General features: G+C 37.1%; 1 protein-coding gene across 1 annotated transcript in view; it reads left to right on the forward strand.

Annotated features, from left to right (window-relative positions):
- The window catches only part of COX16 (cytochrome c oxidase assembly factor COX16), a 33,599-nt gene extending 14,172 nt beyond the window's left edge, over positions 1-19,427 (forward strand). The window contains exons 2-3 of the mRNA XM_069540436.1: positions 16,002-16,064; positions 19,288-19,427. Coding sequence (XP_069396537.1) covers positions 16,002-16,064; positions 19,288-19,404 — 180 coding nt within the window. The 3' untranslated portion in view covers positions 19,405-19,427. The remainder of the gene's footprint in view (positions 1-16,001; positions 16,065-19,287) is intronic.
- The last annotated feature ends 711 nt before the right edge of the window (positions 19,428-20,138 follow it).

The raw sequence follows: 20,138 nt of genomic DNA on the forward strand, positions 1-20,138 counted from the left end.
ACAGGCCCTTAGTTAGATATATTTTGGAAAAAATTTTTTATGAACCTGGATTCTTGCATCTTCCCATACTCAGAAGAGCACTAAAATCATTAAGTGAGATGTCTCTTCCTCACGACTAGCAATAACCTTCTACCGAGCTGTATGCTTAATTGCACGTATTCCTTAGCCATATATATACTCTCTATATACTAGCCTCTTCCCCTACCTCTTCAGAGCAATTCTTCAGATTTATCTGGGAGGTTGTCTCCTGGGCTATAGTCCTCAGTGAGACACTGGATACTCAACCGAGAGCTCTTATATTGTGCGTTTTTCTTTCAGTCAACACTGCTAACAGTTTTTTGTACCCCAGGCTCCAAATACTTGCCAATACTTGCTATTATAGGTTGGGGTAGTTTTCCTCATTTTGTTTTTTAAAGCTGTTTTGGTGGGTGTGTTATGAATTGTTACCTAATTATGTGATGAATTTGAAATTTTCGTGATGATGAAACTGAGTCCCCCTAAAAGTTCCTGTATTGAGTTTGATTAATCTCTCTATCCAGAACTCTAGTCCCTTTCTTGTCCCATCTGACCTCAATCTTGAGCTAACTGAACACTAATCAACCAGAGTCAGATGACTAAAAAATTGCCGTTGTTAGTAACATTATTAATGTACTAAAATTGCTATTATAGATATCATCATTAATGTAGAAACTCAGGTTGTTTCTCTAGGGCAAGACTAGCTCACAGACCCCTGAGCCATGGACTGCCTGGGCAGAGAATCATAAACAAAAGACATCTTGACTCTCAAAACTGCAATTAAGAAGATGATTAATTCCATCTTCTTTTGTAATATATGCTTGTAATGTGATGAATTTCCTTTTAAGCATGGCCATGGCTATGTCATGAAAGTTTTAATATGTAATATATTCATAATCAATCGAATTAAATTTGTTTTTATTTATCTGTGAGCTATTTCGAAGTGGTTTTCCTTAACTTATAAACATAGGGAATTTTCTAGTTACTATTTTTTATTGATTTCTAACTTGAGTGTGTTGTAATCAAAGAAAATTTTCATTGAGTTCTTTCTTTTGATATTTGTTGAGACTGGCTTTATGAGCTAACACATGATCAGTTTGTATGAATGATGTATGCTTGTTGGGTACATAATAAAAGTACGTTGTTGGGTACATACTAAAAGTTTATACATTCATTTGGTCAAGTTTGTTATTTGTGTTTTTTCAAATTTCTGTGTTTTTGACTTTTTATATCTGTTCTCCTACCAAGAGAATTGTGTTAACATCTCTCATTATTACTGTTTACCTATTTCACCATGCTTTTAGGTACATATAATTTCAGAATTATTATGTCTTCTGGTGAATTGAATTTTCATTGTAATGAAACTTTGCGTGGTAATAATGCTTTTTCCCCTTACAACCTATTTTGTTGGATATTAATATGGCTTCACCAGCTTTCTTTTTAATCTCAACCTTTCTGTAAACTTAAGTTTTAGATATATCTCTTATAAACAGAAAATATGTTTTAATAGTTTTGTTTTATAATTGGCTCATTAAATATATTTCCATTTAATGTAATTTAAAAATATATTTGGGTTTAAATATGCCTTCCTTTTATGTGCTATTGTTATAATTATTTCTGTCTTGTTGTTCTCTTTTGGATTAATAACATTATATTATTTTGCTGTTGTTCCATTAGTTTGGGAGCTGTAGTCTTACTCTTCCACTAGAAGTTTCACTAGAGACTGTTGTGATCTACAGATTTTTTTTTTTTCCTTCTACTGTTTTGTTCTTGATGGGGAGCAGAATACACCACCCCACAATGTGCCACTTTGGCATGTGGATTGTCTTAAGCTGAAGGCAATTATGACCCAACAGACTCAGGAAAAGCTTTTTATCTCTTCCTTAACTGCCCAAAAGGATTTAGGTAGGAAGCCTATACAGGAAGATAGCTATTATGAGAGAGAACTTTTTATATCAGAAGGACTTATCTGCATGGCATGGAAACGTTTGTTTACCAAACATTTGGTCTTCTCATCTTCCTGCTTCTTCCTCTTTGAAGCCCCAGACCCCTACCCCCTTAGCTCAGGATGGCATATAAGTCTAAGTTGACTACCTGTGAGTCTTATGTGTTTGTGGGGCTCCCATACATACATAATTAAACGTTTTTCTCCTGTTAAATCTGTTTTATGTCAGTTTAATTATTAAACCAGCCAACAACCCTAGAAGGGAAGAAGGGAAAATTGTTCCTCCCCAACAGTCTGGTTTTGGTATTGGGATAATGTTGACTTCATAACATGAGTTGGGAAGTGTTTCCTCTTTTTTATTTTCTGGAAGTGATTATGTAGAACTGGTGTTACTTCTTCCTTAAATATTTTATAGAAGTTTGCTAGTGAAACCATCTGGGCATCTCGTTTTCTTTTTCAAAATGTTTTTAGCTATGAATTTAATTTTCTAAATAGATGAGACTATTCTGGCTATGTATTCTTCTTTCTCTTACATTTTCTAATTGGTTTTTACTTGCATAAAGAAACTATATTGATTTTGTATGTGGATCCATGCCCTTTGATTTGTGGATGTTGATTTAACTACCTTGTTGAATTCTCTTTAACAAGCAGTAATCATAGTAAATATTCTTAATAGAGAAACATTAAAAGCATTCCTATTAAAGCTAGGAACAATAAAGGAATATCCGTAATTGTAGCTACTTTTTAAGTAATATTTTGGACAGCGTAGCCTATAAAATTGAACAGCACACTGTTTTTTTAAATTTTATTTTATATTGAACTGTAGTTGGTTAGCAATATTGTGTTAGTTTCAGGTGTACAGCAAAGTGATTCAGTTATACATATATATGTAGCTGTTCTTTTTCAAATTCTTTTCCCATTTAGGTTGTTACATAATATTGAGCAGAGTTCCCTGTGCTATACAGTAGGTCCTTGTTGGTTATCCATTTTAAATATAGCAGTGTGTACATGTCAATCTCAAACTCCCTAACTATCCTTTCCACCCCCCAGCCTCCCCACCCCCCCAACCATAAATTCATTCTCTAAGTCGTGAGTCTGTTTCTGTTTTGTAAATAAGTTCATTTGTATCATTTGTTTTTAAGATTCTGCATATAAGCAGTATTATACAATATTTGTCTTTGTCTGACTTACTTCACTCAGTATGGTGATCTCTAGGTCCATCCCTGTTGTTGCAAATGGCATTATTTCATTCTTTTTAATGTCAGAGTAATATCCCATTGTATATATGTACCACATCTTCTTTATCCATTCATCTGTCGTTGGAGATTTAGGTTTCTTCCATGTTTTGGCTATTGTAAACAGTGCTGCAATGAACATTTGGGTGCGTGTATCCTTTTGGACCATGTTTTTCTACAGATATATACCCAGGAGTGGGATTGCAGGATCATATGGTACCTCTATTTTTAGTTTTTTAAGGAATCTCCATACTGTTCTCCACAGTGGCTGCACCAATTTACATTCCAACAAACAGTGTAGGAGGGTTCCCTTCTCTCCACACCCTCTCTAGCATTTGTTGTTTGTGGATTTTTTGATGATAGCCATTCTGACTTATGTGAGGTAATATCTCACTGTAGTTTTGATTTGCATTTCTCTAATAATCAGTGATGCTGAACATCTTTTCATGCACCTCTTGCCATTTGTATGTCTTCTTTGGAGAAATGTCTATTTAGGTCTTCTGCCTATTTTTTGATTGGGTTATTTGTGTTTATGATATTAAGCTGCATGTGATGTTCATAAATTTTGGAGACTAGTTCTTTGTTGTTGCATTGTTTGAAAATATTTGCACCCATTCTGTGGGTTGTCTTTTTGTTTTGTTTATGGTTTCCTTTGCTGTGCTAAAGCTTTTAAATTTCATTAGGTCCCATTTGTTTATTTTTGTTTTTTATTTCCATTACTCTGGGAGATGGATTGAAAAGGATATTGCTGTGATTTATGTCAGAGAGTGTTCTGCCTATGTTTTCCTGTAATACATTGTGTGTGTCCAGTCTTATATTTAGGTCTTTAATCCATTTTAAGTTTATTTTTGTGTATGGTGTTAAAGAGCATTCTAATTTCATTTTTTTACAGGTAGCTGTCCAGTTTTCCCAGCACCATTTCTTGAAGAGACTGTCTTTCCTCCATTGTATAGTCTTACCTCTTTTGTCATAGATTAATTGACCATAGGTGCGTGGGTTTATTTCTGGGCTTTCTATCCTGTTCCATTGATCTACATTTCTATTTTTGTGCCAGTACCAGACTGTTTTGATGACTGTAGCTTTGTAGTTTAGTCTGAAGTTGGGGAGCCTGAATTTTCCAGCTCCATTTTTCTTTCTCAAGATTGCTTTCACTATTCAGGGTCTTTTGTGTCTCCATACAAATTTTAAGATTTTTTGTTCTAGTTCTGTGAAAAATGCCATTGGTAATTTGATAGGGTTTGCATTGAATCTAGATTGCGTTGGTTAGTATACTTATTTTGACAACATTGATTCTTCCAATCCAAGTATATGGTATATCTTTCCCTCTATTGTGTCGTCTTCGATTTCTTTCATCAGCGTCTTATAGTTTTCAGAGTACAGGTCTTTTGTCTCCTTAGGTAGGTTTATTCCTAGGTATTTTATTCTTTTTGATGTGGTGGTAAATGGGATTTTTTCTTTAATTTCTGTTTCTGATCTTTCGTTGTTAGTGTATAGAAATGCAACAGATTTTTGTGTATTAATTTTGTAACCTGCAACTTTACCAGATTCATTGATGAGCTGTAGTAGTTTTCTGGTAGCGTTTTTAGGATTTTCTATGTACAGAATCATGTCATCTGCAAACAGTGACAGTTTACTTCTTTTCTAATTTGGATTCCTTTTATTTCTTTTTATCCTCTGATTGCCACAGCTAGGACTTCCAAAGCTGTGTTGAATGAAAGTGATGAGAGTGGACATCCTTGTCTTCTTCCTGATCTTAGAGGAAATACTTTCAGCTTTTTTTTGAAATATTTATTTATTTTTAAATTATTATTTTGGCTGTGCTGGGTCTTCATTGAGGCACGCGGGCTCCGCATTGCGGCATGCAGACTTTTTAGATGTGGCATGTGGACTCTTAGTTGCGGCATGCATGCGGGATCTAGTTCCCTGACCAGGGATTGAACCCGGGCCCCCTACATTGGGAGTGTGGAGTTTTACCCACTGGACCACCAAGGAAGTCCCTGCTTTTAGCTTTTGAACACTGAATAGCTGTAGGTTTGTAGTATACGGCCTTTATTGTGTTGAGGTATGGTTCCCTCTATGCCCACTTTCTGGAGAGTGTTTTTCATAAATGGGTGCTGAATTTTGTCAAAAGCTTTTTCTTCATCTATTGAGATGATCATATGGTTTTTATTCTTCAGTTTGTTGATGTGGTGTATCACACTGATTGATTTGTGGATACTGAAAAATCCTTGCATCCCTGTGATAAATCCCACTTGATCATGGTGTGTAATCCTTTAATGTATTGTTGGATTCAGATTGCTAGTAGTTGGTTGAGGATTTTTGTGTCTGTGTTCATCAGTGATATTGGCCTGTAATTTTCTTTTTTTGTGATATGTTTGTCTGGTTTTGGTATTAGGGCTATGGTGGACTCATAGAATGAGTTTGGGAGTTTTCCTTCCTGTGCAATTTTTTTGGAACAGTTTCAGAAGGATAGGTGTTAACTCTTCTCTAGATGTTTGATAGAATTTGCCTGTGAAGCCATCTGGTCCTGGGTTTTTGTTTGTTGGGAGTTTTTCAATCACAGTTTCAATTTCAGTACAGTAAGTCCCCTACACATGAATGAGTTTTGTTCCAAGAGTGCATTTGTAAGTCCACTTTGTTCGTAAATCCAACAAAGTTAGCCTAGGTACCTAACTAACAAAGTCGGCTATATAGTACTGTACTGTAATAGGTTTATAATACTTTTCACACAAATAATACATAAAAATCAAACATCTCAAAAAACTAAAGCATTTTTAATTTTACAGTACAGTACCTTGAAAAGTACAGTAGTACAGTACAACAGCTGACATACAGGGGCTGGCATCAAGTGAACAGGCAAGAAGAGTTACTGACTGGAGGAGGGAGAGGAGGGGGGCGATGGTAGAGCAATAGGAGGAAGGATCGTCAGCAGTAGGAGGTGGAGGGCAAGGTGCAGTTTCACTCACGCCTGATGTTGATGGCGCAGGTTCTGGTTCCTTGCTGGATTCAGTTCTATCCACCCTCTTGAAAAAATGATCCATTGATGTCTGGGTAGTAGCTCTTTTTTTCTTGTCATAGATGATATGGTAGCACTGGACTGAATTCTGAACGTCTGCTGCAACCTTTGTGCACCATTCTATGTTTGGGTCCTGTGCCTCAAAACCTAACAGTGCCTCCTCAAATAAAGAAAATCCCCTTGCCATTTCCCTTGTTGTGAATCTCTTCGGTTCTTCAGTTACTTCTTCCTCTTGTCTCTCTTTGTCCTTTCTCTGGGCCTCCAATTCCATCAGGTCTTCAATTAGTACTGTAACCTCCTTGTGTTGCACAGCAAGGAATTCAATGAAGCCATCCTGTTGCAGATCTAGCTCCAGCTTCTTGCTTAGGGTCACTGAGTTGCTGAAGACCTCTTTGGGCTCCTCATCCACCTTCTCAAATCCACGAAAATCGTGAACAAACTGCAGGCAAAGGTTCTTCCAAACCCTATTCGTGGTGATGGCCGTAACTTCACGCCATGCAAAGTCAGTGTTTTTATGGCTTTGTAGTCCTTCCAAAATTGTCAAAAGGTGGTTTCTGATTCCTGTCACTCGCCTTTACTGCGAAAAGTGTGATGTAAATAATATTTCTTGAAAGTCACTATAACGCCCTGGTCCATAGGTTGAATGAACAATATAGTATTTGGTGGCAGATGCACTACTTTGACGTTGGGATGAAAGTCATCCATGAATGGGGGTTGGCCCCGAGCACTGTCAAGCAGCAAAGGAATGTCGAATGGGATGTCCTTCTCCGAGCAATATTTCCCTACCTCCGGGATAAAGTGGTGGAAAAACCAGTCCTAGAAAATGGCCTGTGTAACCCAGGCTTTGGGGTTACTCTTCCACACAACAGGAAGAGATCCCTTGGCTTTGTTTTTACGGGCTCTTGGGTCTCTGAATGATAAACTAAGAGAGCCTTCAGCTTCATATTGCAGGAAGCACTGCCACCAATCAACAGAGTTAGTCTGCCCTTTGCTGCTCTATAGCCTGGCATTAACTTTTCCTCCTTACTGATGTAACTTTGGTCTGCCATCCTCTTCCAGTACAGTACTATCTCATCCACATTAAAAACTTGCTCTGTTGAATACACGCCTTCATCAGTAATTTCTCAAAGAGTTTCAGGAAATTCCCGGGCAGCTACCGTATCTGCACTCACTGCCTTGCCACTTACTTTTACGTTGTGAAGTTTGGCTCTAACCTTGAACCCGTGAAACCAGCCATTGCTGACATTAAAAGATGTGCCCTCTGATTTTTTGCTGAGTTTCTTCTTTAAGTCTTTGTAAAGGCTTTTAGCTTTGTCTTGAATCAGCATAAAGCTGAGTGGGGCTCAACACTGTTGCTGATCCTGCATCCATACACTGAGAAGTTTCTCCATCTCTTCCATCATTCTTCCACACTTCTTTGATATTATTGTTGACATCATCGGCACAGCACACTGCTCATATTCCATGATCTTGTCTTTGTTCATTAGAATTGTGCTGATGGTTGAATGATTCATGTTATAAGAACAAGTGACGTCTACCATCTTTTCTCCTCGCTTCACTCTCAATTTTTTTCACTTTTGTTTCCATTGTTATCTCTTGGCACTTCTTAGCAGTGCCAGCTACATCACCCGCTCCTTTTACACTTGCTTCCAGACATCCTGGGCTTGAAATAAAGATACTGTACTACTGTACTCTATACAATACTGTATAGTAAGGTACACAAAAGCACAACCACTTGTAGAGGATGCATTCATGTGACAATGTACACCAGACACGTGAAGTAACTTATGTGATTAGACATGTGAACATAAGTTTGCATCTTTGAAAGATGGCAACTTGAAGGCTCGTATGTAGGGTACTTACCATACTTGTGATTGGGCTGTTCATGTTTTCTGTTTTTTTCTGGTTCAGTCTTGGGAGCTTGTACCTTTCTAAGAATTTATCTGTTTCTTCCAGGTTGTCCATTTTATTGGCATATAGTCGCTTGTAGTAGTCTCTTATGATCCTTACATTTCTGTGGTGTCCATCTTAACTTCTTTTTCATTTCTAATTTTACTGATTGGAGTCCTCTCCATTTTTTTCTTGATGAGTCTGGCTAAAGGTTTATCAATTTTGTTATCTTGTCAAAGAACCAGCTTTTAGTTTCATTGATCTTTGCTGTTGTTTTTTTCATCTCTATTTCATTTATTTCTGCTCTGATCTTTATGATTTCTTTCCTTCTCTGATCTTTATGTTCTTCTTTCTCTAGTTGCTCTAGCTGTAAGGTTAGGTTGTTTGAAATTTTTCTTGTTTCCTGAGGTAAGATTGTATTGCTCTAAACTGTCTAGGAGGCTTGTGCAGGCTTCCTGATGGGAGGAGCCTGTTCCCGTCCAGTGGTGGGTGGAGCTGGGTCTTGTCCTTCTGGTGGGCAGGACTGTGCTCAGGGAGACTTTAAGCCACTTGTGTGCTGATGGGTGGGGCTGTGTTCCCACCCCATTGGTTATTAGACTGCTTTTGCTGCATCCCATAGGTTTTGATTCATTGTGCTTTTGTTTCCATTTGTCGCTAGGTATTATTTGATTTCCTCTTTCATTTCTTCAGTGATCCATTGGTGGTTTAGTAGCATATTGTTTAGCCTCCACATTTGTGTTTTTTACAGTTTTTTTTTTTTCTTGTAGTTGATTTCTAATCTCATAGCGTGGTTGGAAAAGATGCTTGATATGATTTCAGTTTTCTTAAATTTACCGAGGCTCTCTTTGTGGCCCAGCATGTGGTCAATCCTGGAGAATGTTCCATGTGCACATGAAAAGAATGTGTAGTCTGCTGCTTTTTTTTTTTAAACATCTTTATTGGGGTATAATTGCTTTACAATGGTGTGTTAGTTTCTGCTTTATAACAAAGTGAATCAGTTATACATATACATATGTTGCCATATGTCTTCCCTCTTGCGTCTCCCTCCCTCCCACCCTCCCTATCCCACCCCTCCAGGCTGTCACAAAGCACCGAGCCAATATCCCTGTGCCATGCGGCTGCTTCCCACTAGCTATCTACCTTACTACGTTTGTTAGTGTGTATATGTCCATGACTCTCTCTCGCCCTGTCACAGCTCACCCTTCCCCCTCCCCATATCCTCACGTCCGTTCTCTAGTAGGTCTGCATCTTTATTCCTGCCTTACCCCTAGGTTCTTCATGACATTTTTTTTCTTAAATTCCATATATACGTGTTAGCATACGGTATTTGTCTTTTTCTTTCTGACTTACTTCCCTCTGTATGACAGACTCTAGGTCTATCCACCTCATTACAAATAGCTCAATTTCGTTTCTTTTTATGGCTGAGTAATATCCATTGTATATATGTGCCACATCTTCTTTATCCGTTCATCTGATGATGGGCACTTAGGTTGTTTCCATCTCCGGGCTATTGTAAATAGAGCTGCAATGAACATTTTGGTACATGACTCTTTTTGAATTTTGGTTTTCTCAGGGTATATGCCCAGTAGTGGGATTGCTGGGTCATATGGTCGTTCTATTTGTAGTTTTTTAAGGAACCTCCATACTGTTCTGCATAGTGGCTGTACCAATTCACATTCCCACCAGCAGTGCAAGAGTGTTCCCTTTCTCCACACCCTCTCCAGCATTTATTGTTTCTAGATTTTTTGATGATGGCCATTCTGACTGGTGTGAGATGATATCTCATTGTAGTTTCGATTTGCATTTCTCTAATGATTAATGATGTTGAGCATTCTTTCATGTGTTTGTTGGCAGTCTGTATATCTTCTTTGGAGAAATGTCTATTTAAGTCTTCTGCCCATTTTTGGATTGGGTTGTTTGTTTTTTGATATTGAGCTGCATGAGCTGCTTATAAATTTTGGAGATTAATCCTTTGTCAGTTGCTTTGTTTGCAAATATTCTCTCCCATTCTGAGGGTTGTCTTTTGGTCTTGTTTATGGTTTCCTTTGCTGTGCAAAAGCTTTGAAGTTTCATTAGGTCCCATTTGTTTATTTTTATTTCCATTTCTCTAGGAAGTGGGTCAAAAAAGATCTTGCTGTGATTTATGTCATAGAGTGTTCTGCCTATGTTTACCTCTAAGAGTTTGATAGTTTCTGGCCTTACATTTAGGTCTTTAATCCATTTTGAGCTTATTTTTGTGTATGGTGTTAGGGAGTGATCTAATCTCATACTTTTACATGTACCTGTCCAGTTTTCCCAGCACCACTTATTGAAGAGGCTGTCCTTTCTCCACTGTACTAAGGTAATTATTGGTATGTAAATTGCTATTGCCATTTTCTTAATTTTTTGGGGTTTGTTTTTGTAGGTCTTTTTTCTTCCCTTTCTCTTTTGTTCTCTTGTGGTTTGATGGCCATCTTTATTGTTCTGTTTGTGTTGCTTTTTCTTTTTTGTGTGTGTATATTTATAGTTTTGGGGTTTGCTGTTCCCATGAGGTTTTTTTGTTTTTAATTAATTAATTAATTTATTTATTTATTTTTGGCTGCATTGGTTCTTTGTTGCTGTGCACGGGCTTTGTCTAGTTGTGGCCAGTGGAGGCTACTCTTTGTTGTGGTGTGCAGGCTTTTCATTGCGATGGCTTCTCTTGTTGCGGAGCACAGGCTCTAGGTGCACAGACTTCAATAGCTGTGGCTCATGGGCTCTAGAGCACAGGCTCAGTAATTGTGGCACATGGGCTTAGTTGCTCTGTGGCATGTGGGATCTTCCCAGACCAGGGTTTGAACCCATGTCGTCTGCATTGGCAGGTGGATTTTTAATCACCCTGCCACCAGCGAAATCCCTCCTGTGAGGTTTTGATATAGCAGTCTGTATAGGTACAAGGTTGTTTTAACTTTCTAGTTTCTTTCCCATCTAGAGAAGTTCCTTTAGCATTTGTTGCAGAGCTGGTCTGGTGGTGCTGAGTTCTCTTAGCTTTTGCTTGTCTGTAAAGTTTCTTTTTTTTTTTTTAAATTGGGATATAGTTGTTTTACAGGGTTGTTTGTTTCTTCTCTACAGTGAAGTGGAGTTTCCTGTGCTATACAACAGGTTCTCATTAGTTATCTATTTTATACATTAGTGTATATATGTTAGTCCCAATCTCCCAATTCATCCCACCTGCCCTTTCCCCTCTTGATGTCCATATGTTTGTTCTCTACCTCTGTGTTTCTGTTTCTGCCTTACAAACTGGTTCATCTGTGACATTTTTGTAGATTCCACAAATATACATTAATTTACAATGTGTGTTTTTCTCCTTCTGACTTACTTCACTCTGTATGACAGTGTCTAGGTCCGTCCTCGTCTCTACAGATGACCCAATTTCATTCATTTTTATGGCTGAGTAATATTCCATTGTATATATATACCACATCTTCTTTATCCATTCATCTGTCAATGAATATTTAGGTTGCTTCCATGACCTGGCTGTTGTAAATAGTGCTGCAGTGAACATATTGGGGTGTGTAAAGCCTTTGATTTCTCCATCAAATCTGAATGAGAGGCTTGCTGGGTAGAGTATTCTTGGTCGTAGGTTCTTCCCTTTCATCACTCTAAATACAGTATATTGTGCTACTTCCTTCTGGCCTGCAGAGTTTCTGCTGAGAAATCAGCTGATAACCTTATGGGAGTTCCCTTGTATGTTATTTGTTGTTTTTCACTTGTTACTTTTAATATTTTTTCTTTGTCTTTAGTATTTGTCAGTTTCATTACTAGGAGTCTTGGCGTGTTCCTCCTTGGGTTTATGTGCCTGGGACTCTTTGTGCTTCCTGGACTTGGATGACTGTGTGAAGTTTTCAGCTATTATCTCCTCAAATATTTTCTCAGGTCCTTTCTCTCTTCTCCTTTTGGGACCCCTATAATGGGAATGTTGGTGCATTTAAAAGATCTCTTAGACTGTCTACATTTCTTTTCATTCTATTTTCTTTATTCTGTTCTGTGGCAATGATTTCCACCATTCTGTCTTTCAGGTCACTTATCTGTTCTTCTGACTCACTTATTGTACTATTGATTCCTTCAAATGTATTTTTCATTTCAGTTATCATATTGTTCATCTCTGTTTGTTCTTAATTCTTCTAGGTCTTTGTGAAACATTTCTTGCATCTTCTTAATCCTTGCCTCTAATCTTTTTCCAAGATCTTGGATCATCTTCACTGTCGTTATTCTGAATTATTTTTCTAGTAGCTTGGCTATCTCCACTCCACTTAATTTTTCTTCTGGGGTTTCATTTTGTTCCTTCTTCTGGGACATATTCCTCTGCCTTCTCGTTTTGACTAAATTTCTGTGAATGCAGTTTCCATCCACAGGCTGCAGGATTGTAGTTCTTGCTTCCGTTGCCTGCCCTCTGGTGGATGAGACTGTCTAAGAGGCCTGTGCAGGGTTCCTGATGGGAGGGACTGGTTCCCAGTGGTGGGGAGCTGGATCTTGTCCCTCTGGTGGGCAGGGCTGTGCTCAGGGAGACTTTAAGCCACTTGTGTGCTGATGGGAAGGGCTGTGTTCCCGTGCCATTGGTTATTTGGCCTGAGGTGATCCAGCACTGAAGCCTACAGGCTGTTTGGTGGTAATGGTGGCCTTTGGGAGGGTTCATGCCAATGAGTAGTTCCAAGAACTGCTGCTGCTAGTGTCTTTGTCCCCACACTGAGCCACAGACACCCCCTGCCTCCCCAGGAGACCCTCCAATGCTAGCAGGTAGGTCTGACCCAGTCTATTCTGAGGTCACTGCTTTTTTCCTCTGGGTCCTGGTACCCTCAAGACTTTATGCATGCCCTCCAAGAGTGGAGTTCTGTTTTCCCCAGACCTGTGGAAGTCCTGTGATCAACCCCATTGGCCTTCAAAGCCAGATTCTCTGGGGACTCCTTCTCCCATTGCTGGACGCCCAGGCTGGAAAGCCTGACTTGGGGCTCAGAATTTTCACTCCTGTGGGATAACTTCTGTGGTATAATTATTTTCCAGTTTGTGGGTCACCCATCTGGTGGGTATGGGGTTTGATTTTATCACGATTGCGCCCCCTCCTCCCATCTTATTGTGGCTTCTTTGTCTTTGGATGTAGGGTATCATTTTTAGTAGATTCCTGTGTTTTTTTGTTGATGGTTATTCTACAGTAGTGATTTTGGTATTTTTGTAAGAAGGGGGCGAGCTCACATCCTTCCACTCTGCCATCTTGAGCTAATCTGAACTAAGTGGGTTTAGATAGAAAGGAGTGAAAATGTCATTATGTGCAGATGAAATGTTCTCTACCAAGAAATTTTATACACAAGAAGATTAAACCTATTAGAATGAAAAAGATCATGCAACAGATAGCTCTTCACTTGTAAATACTTTGTAATTTTCATTTTGATTTCTTCTCTAACATGTTAATGTATTTTAAAACGTTTTCAGCTTCCATATATATGAATTCTTTCTGCAGTTATCTCTTTGCTATTGATTTTAAATATTATTGATTGTAGTCATTGAATATGTTATATATGACTATTTTTTATATGTGAATTTGCCTAGTTTTCCATTATGCCCTATAATAAGTTTAATTTTTATTAATATTTTGTGTGTGTTTGAGGAGAAAATAGCAATCCAAATTTGCTGGGCTCAAAATTCTATATATATCTATTAGAAAGAACTTAATCATTTTACTCATCTTCAATAATTTTATTTATAATCTGCTTGATCAGTTAGTTTCTGGGAGAGGTATGTTAAGCTCCTTTAGGATGTTTTGTGTATTTATTTCTTAAATTTTTATCCATTTTGCTGCATACAGTTCAAAGCAATATAGTCACATAATATTTAATAATTCTAACATTTTCTTTAAAAATTGTTCCATTTTCCAGTATTGAATTTTTTTTTTTTTTTTTTTTTTTGGCCGTGCCTCATGCATGCAGGATCCTAGCTCCCCAGTCAGGGATTGAACCCGCGCATTGCGCGGAGTCCTAACCACTGGACCGCCAGGGAAGTCCTAAATGTTCCTTTTTGATGCTGTTTGCCTTGAATTCTATTTTGTCCATTAAAAATATTGTTATGTATTGATCCTCCTGCCCCCACCAGTTTTGTGTGTGTGTGTGTGTGTGTGTGTAGTGTATCATTTTTTGTAACCTCTGCCTTCAATCTTGTGTTTTCATTCTTTTTTTTTAAGTGCATTTTTTGTAAGTAATATATAACTGGATTTCTAAAAATGTCAGTCAGAAAATCTTTATTAGTTAATAGATGAGTTCAGCAGTTACTGAGATTGTTGAGATGTTTGTATGTATTTCCACCACTCAAAACACTGATTGAGAAAAACCCAATCAAGTAGAAGCTGAGAAAGAAGAGAGAAAATAGTCAATATAAAACTGAGGTTCAGGGCTTCCCTGGTGGTGCAGTGGTTGAGAGTCCACCTGCTGATGCAGGGGACACGGGTTCGTGCCCCGGTCCAGGAGGATCCCACATGCTGCAGAGCGGCTGGGCCCATGAGCCATGGCCGCTGAGCCTGCGCGTCTGGAGCCTGTGCTCCACAGCGGGAGAGGCCACAGCAGTGAGAGGCCCGCGTACCGCAAAAAAAACCCAAACCCTCCCCCAAAAAAACTGAGGTTCAAAGTAATCCTTTTAATATCAACATTGTAGATATAATTTCATTTTATTTTAGCGTTTTAAGTTGCTGATGAAGTCTTTTTTCTAATCCTCATCCCTTTGTCTTTTCACTCTTTTTGCTTTTGAGATTTTCTTTTTATCCTTAATATCCTAAGGCTTTACTATTAGTTGATGAAGAGTGGGCTGGCTTTGTTTTGTTGTGGTTATTTTTAAATTTTATTTATTTACTTATTTTGGCTGCGCCTCATGGCTTATAGGGTCTTAGGTCCCTGACCAGGGATCGAACTTCAGCCCACAACAGTGAAATCAATGAATCTTAAGCACTGGATCACCAGGGAATTCCTGTTGTGGTTATTTTTTTATTGTGCTCTTTCAGTCTGAGGAATCATGTATTTTTATATATTATTCATTAATTATTGATTAGTTATTGCCCTTCCTCCATTCTCTTTATCCTGTAATTCTGAAACCCCTAATAGACCTGTTTTGGATCTAGCTTTCATAATATGCCTTTTCTTTCATTTATCCCATCTGTTTGTGCATCATTCTAGTGGAATCCTCATGTTGTGTTTCTTGTGTACTACTTTGGTCTTAAGCTGTGTTAGTCATTATTCAGCTATTCCACTGAATTTAATTTGGGTTTTGTTGATGGTGATGGTTGTTAATTAATTTCAGCAATCACATTCTTCTTTCCTAAAGACTTTGCTACACACAGGTAACATGGCATCAGTTTCTGTTTACCACTATGGAATCCTGTCTAATTTTTTCATAGCTAACTTTTTAATTTCTGGTGTATATAAAATGTTCTTTTTTGTTTTCAAGAGCAGTGTTACATTTATTAGTATTTTTGTAATGATTCTATGTAATAACATAATTTATTGTGGTGGTTAATAGCATAGACTCTGGAGGCAGAGGGCTGAGGCTCAAAGCCAAGTTCTGCCTCTTTGACAAGCTATTCAAACTCCCTGTATTCCATTATCCTTACTTTGATCATAATACTAATACTTATGTCATAGGATTTTTTGAGGATTAAAGGAGGTAATAAATGTCAAAATACGTGGCATATACCAAGCCCTCAGTAAATATTAGCTGCTATTAGTTGTAGTAGTGGTGGTAGTACTATATTAGTTATCATTATGCAATTGTATGTTTTGTGGAGATTTTCCCATGCTTTTGTAATCTGCCATGCCATCCCAGCCATGCCTTATATTACTTTTTAAAATTGAAAATGGAATCTAACAGACTTAAATAACTTACGGCTGCTCTTTCTTTTCTACAGATTGATCCTGAGTTAGAAAAAAAACTGAAAATGAATAAAGTGTCATTGGAGTCCGAGTATGAGGTACAGTATGCTAATGTAGCAATCTTCCTAGTCAGTGACTGGTTCTGTCTGCTTTAAGGTAAATTCAAATTATTATCAGTACAGGAAAAAAATATTTACCTTAAATATATGTTATTAGAACAACTATGTAGTCGTTTGAAAAGAAAATAAAGGTGGATCTATATTTCATATACTGTTTCATATCCATATTCTAGATGGATCAAGAATTTAAAAATAAAAAACAAAAGGTAAAAGTACTAGGAGTAAACAATGAAGATTCTTTTTAGTGGTCTTGAGTCAGAAAACCCTATTTAAATATAGAAAACCCAGTAAAGTAAAGATGGCAGAATTCATACATAAAAATTCAAAAGTTCAAAAGTTCAACCTAAAAAAATAGTGTATATAAAGTTACTAGTTAAATGTGAAATTCTAAAAATATTTTTTATCTTAACACGATGAATTAATTTATTTAAATATGAAGAGCAAATCAGTATGGAAAATTTCAACAACTCACTTGATCAGTAGGAACATGGGCAGAGCATGTAATGAGTTCAGAGACAAGGAAATAAATACCATTTTTAAACAGATAAAGAGATGGTCAACTTATAATAGGAATGTTAATTAAAATTATAATGAGGTATCATTTTCCACCTATCTTATTAATGAAATCAAAGAGCTTAATAGCATGTTTTATTATAGGATGTGGAGAGAGAGGGTGTTCTCCATCTCTGATCATATTTTCCCATTTCTTTTCATGTTTGGTCATTTTTGATTGAAAGGTGGACATTGTGAATAATATACATTGAAGAGACGTGTGAAGAGTGTTGATTCTCATTTTAGCATTTCAATCATTGGCTGATCATTTTGAGCTTGATTTTATGCTTCATAAGGGAGGATCTGTAGAAAGGTTTTGATGTTTCCTAAACCCCTCAAACTGTGGCATTCAGTCTCCAAATTGTTTACCCAGAGGATCTCGTCAGAGCTTAAGACTAGACCACTTTTTTGTTGTTGTTGTTTGTTTTTGTTTTATTGTTGTTGTTTTTTAGTTTAGTTTGGGACTGGACCACTTTTGCATGAAGTTGTTCTGCCAACCTTGCATCCCATTTAAGAATTATTCTCAAATTCTCTTGAGCATATAGGTCTTATGTTATCTGAGTGAAGGCCATTATTCTTTCTTAAAACCTTTTTATAACTTTGTATCATTTCATAACTATACTTGAAAATAATTTACTCTGTTCTTGACACTAAATTAGTAGAATTTTGTTCATCTATGTAGATTTAGTAAACTCCTGGTAAAACTGTAAGTGAAATTTAGAGAATGGTTCATTTACTATTTCCCCATTATCTTGTCAAAACCTCTAATTTGCTACTTCTCAGTATATAGCTATGGAGGGTTTGTCTGGGAGTGGACGTTCCTTAAAGTTCTTTTAGAAGCCGTAGAGTTTGAGAGCTGAAGAAATTATATAGACCATTTGGTCTAGCCTTTTCATTATTACTTTTGAGAGAATTAGTGCCCAGATAGCTCAAATCACTAGCCCAGGGTTATATAGCTTGTTAGTAAAACAGTAGTGCTTAGTATCCAAGTGTCAAGGTAAATTGATATCATTTTCCCTGTCTCTGAATAAAAGCTGTCCTGTGTTCTCTGTGTTTCTTTTTCTATCTTGTTCACTTAATTATTCCAGAATAACCAAAGCAGATATATGAAAGTTACTGTCAGAGTGGTGTCAGAAGGGTAAAGAAAGGTTTATGTTCTTCCCTTTTTTCCTATTTTAATTCCTGTGCTTGAGAGACACTTCACACTAACTAAAGATATGGTGATCCAAACTGTGGTTGAAGCTAGTTTTTATTGCCCCAAAAGAGCTTTGCTTATGGCAGCTATGGGGAATATCTTTTCATTCTTAAGCCCAGGCTCATTTCTTAGGTGCAGAACAAATCATCTTGGTCTCTATTCCTTCTAGCAGACTCTAGATTCTCCACTTTTGTTCTCTTCATTTACTGCCATCACCCATGTTAACCCATGCTAGTCATTATTATGCTGGATTAGCGTTCGGACCTGGAGTTTTGTTTTCCCAGCTTCTTCCCTTTCTTTGTGCTCTCAAAAATAAAACATGTACATTATTCAAGAAATGCAAGTTAAAACTACAATGAGGTACCACCTCACAGAGGTCAGAATAGCCATCATTAAAAAAATCTACAAATAACAAATGCTGAAGAGGGTTTAGGGAAAAGATAACCCTTGTACACTGTTGGTGGGAATGTAAATTGGTGTAGCCACTATGGAAGACAGTATGGAGGTTCCACAAAAAACTAAAAATAGAGTTGCCATATGATCCAGCAATCCTGAGCATATATCTGGAGAAAACTATAATTCTAAAAGATACATGCACCCCTATGTCATAGCAGCAGTATTCACAATAGCCAAGACATGGAAACAACCTAAATGTCCATCAACAGATGAATAGATAAAGAAGATGTGGTGCATATTAATATATACAATGGAATACTACTCAGTCATGAAAAAGAATGAAATAATGCCATTTGCAGCAACATGGATGGACCTAGAGATTATCATACTAAGTGAAGTAAATCAGAAAGAGGAAGACAAATACCATATGATATCACTTATTATGGTATCTAAAATATGATGCAAATGAACACATCTACAAAACAGAAACAGACTCACAGACGTAGAGAACAGACTTGTGGCTGCCAAGGGGGAGCATGGGGGAGGGATGGATTGGGAGTTTTTGATTAGCAGATGCAAACTATTATATATAGAATGGATAAACAACCAGGTCCTACTGTATAGCACAGGGAGCTATAGTATTTTGTGATAAATCATAATGGAAAAGAATATGAAAAAGAATGTATGTGTGTGTATATACATATATATGTATAACCGAATCACTTTGCTGTATAGCAGAAATTAACACAACATTGTAAATAAGCTATAATTTAATAAAATAAATTTTAAAAAAATATAGAGTTTTTCTGTTTTAATAGTTTAATTCTGATGAGGGGAAAGATAGGCAGTAACATCAATAGGAAGTAAGAAAAATTTTAAGTCCTAAGAAATATGACATTTCTTTAATTATTAAGCTTGATATGCAGTTATTTATTAGAATTATAAGTGAGGGCCTATTGAATTCTTTCTACTCATTTATTCATTCATTCACTGAGGTCCTAATCGAACCCACAGGGCTCCTATACTAATATTTATCCTCTAATATTTGTGGCTCTATAGAAAATAAAAGACTCCACTTTTGATGACTGGAAGAATATTCGAGGACCCAGGCCTTGGGAAGATCCTGACCTCCTCCAAGGACAAAATCCAGAAATCCGTAACACTAAGACAACTTGACTATGCTGATTCTTTTTTTTTTTTTAAATAAAAATGTTATCAACTGGAATTCCCACCACATACTCCTGTACATTGGAAAGAAAATTACAGACCTGCAGAAGCCTGGATGGGAGTAATTTGATGATAAGTACTCTTGATAAAAAGTTAAGTACAGGTTTCTATACTTCCCAACTCTTTTATTTGCAAATGAAAGTAACAATGTTGACCACATATATTTTTTACTGCTCAATAAAAATGTGAATACTGCCACTTAAACAGTGTCATTTATTCTACTCCCAGGTACCCACCCATATTTCTTTTCCCCTAGCCAGTAGGGCAATCTGATTCCTAATGAGAATAATAGGTCTGGATCCAAATTTTCACAGTAACATCAAGCACGATTTTATGTCAGACCTATGTGGAAAATAATGTTGATCAGTCTGGTAAGAGCCTTGGTTTTATTTGTAATACCTCACATGTCAGGCTAATCAGTCTCCAAAGCATCACCTGATGATGGTGTTGATACCATTAAAATGCGTTAAGATAGTTTTATTGCTCCAAGTTAAAGCAAAAATCATGAGGTCATAACTTCCATCCTAATATACAAAAAAAAAAAGAAAAATGCTGAAAAACTGAAAACAGTATGCTTTGATCCATGAGAGAACTGAGGTACAGGACAAAACCATCACCCTGAAAACTTGAGACACAGAGAAATATAAAGAATCACAGTTTACCTGGAGGAGAAAACACCTGGA

Source organism: Delphinus delphis, chromosome 2 (genome assembly GCF_949987515.2).
Source record: "Delphinus delphis chromosome 2, mDelDel1.2, whole genome shotgun sequence".
Classification (NCBI taxonomy): Eukaryota; Metazoa; Chordata; class Mammalia; order Artiodactyla; family Delphinidae; genus Delphinus; species Delphinus delphis.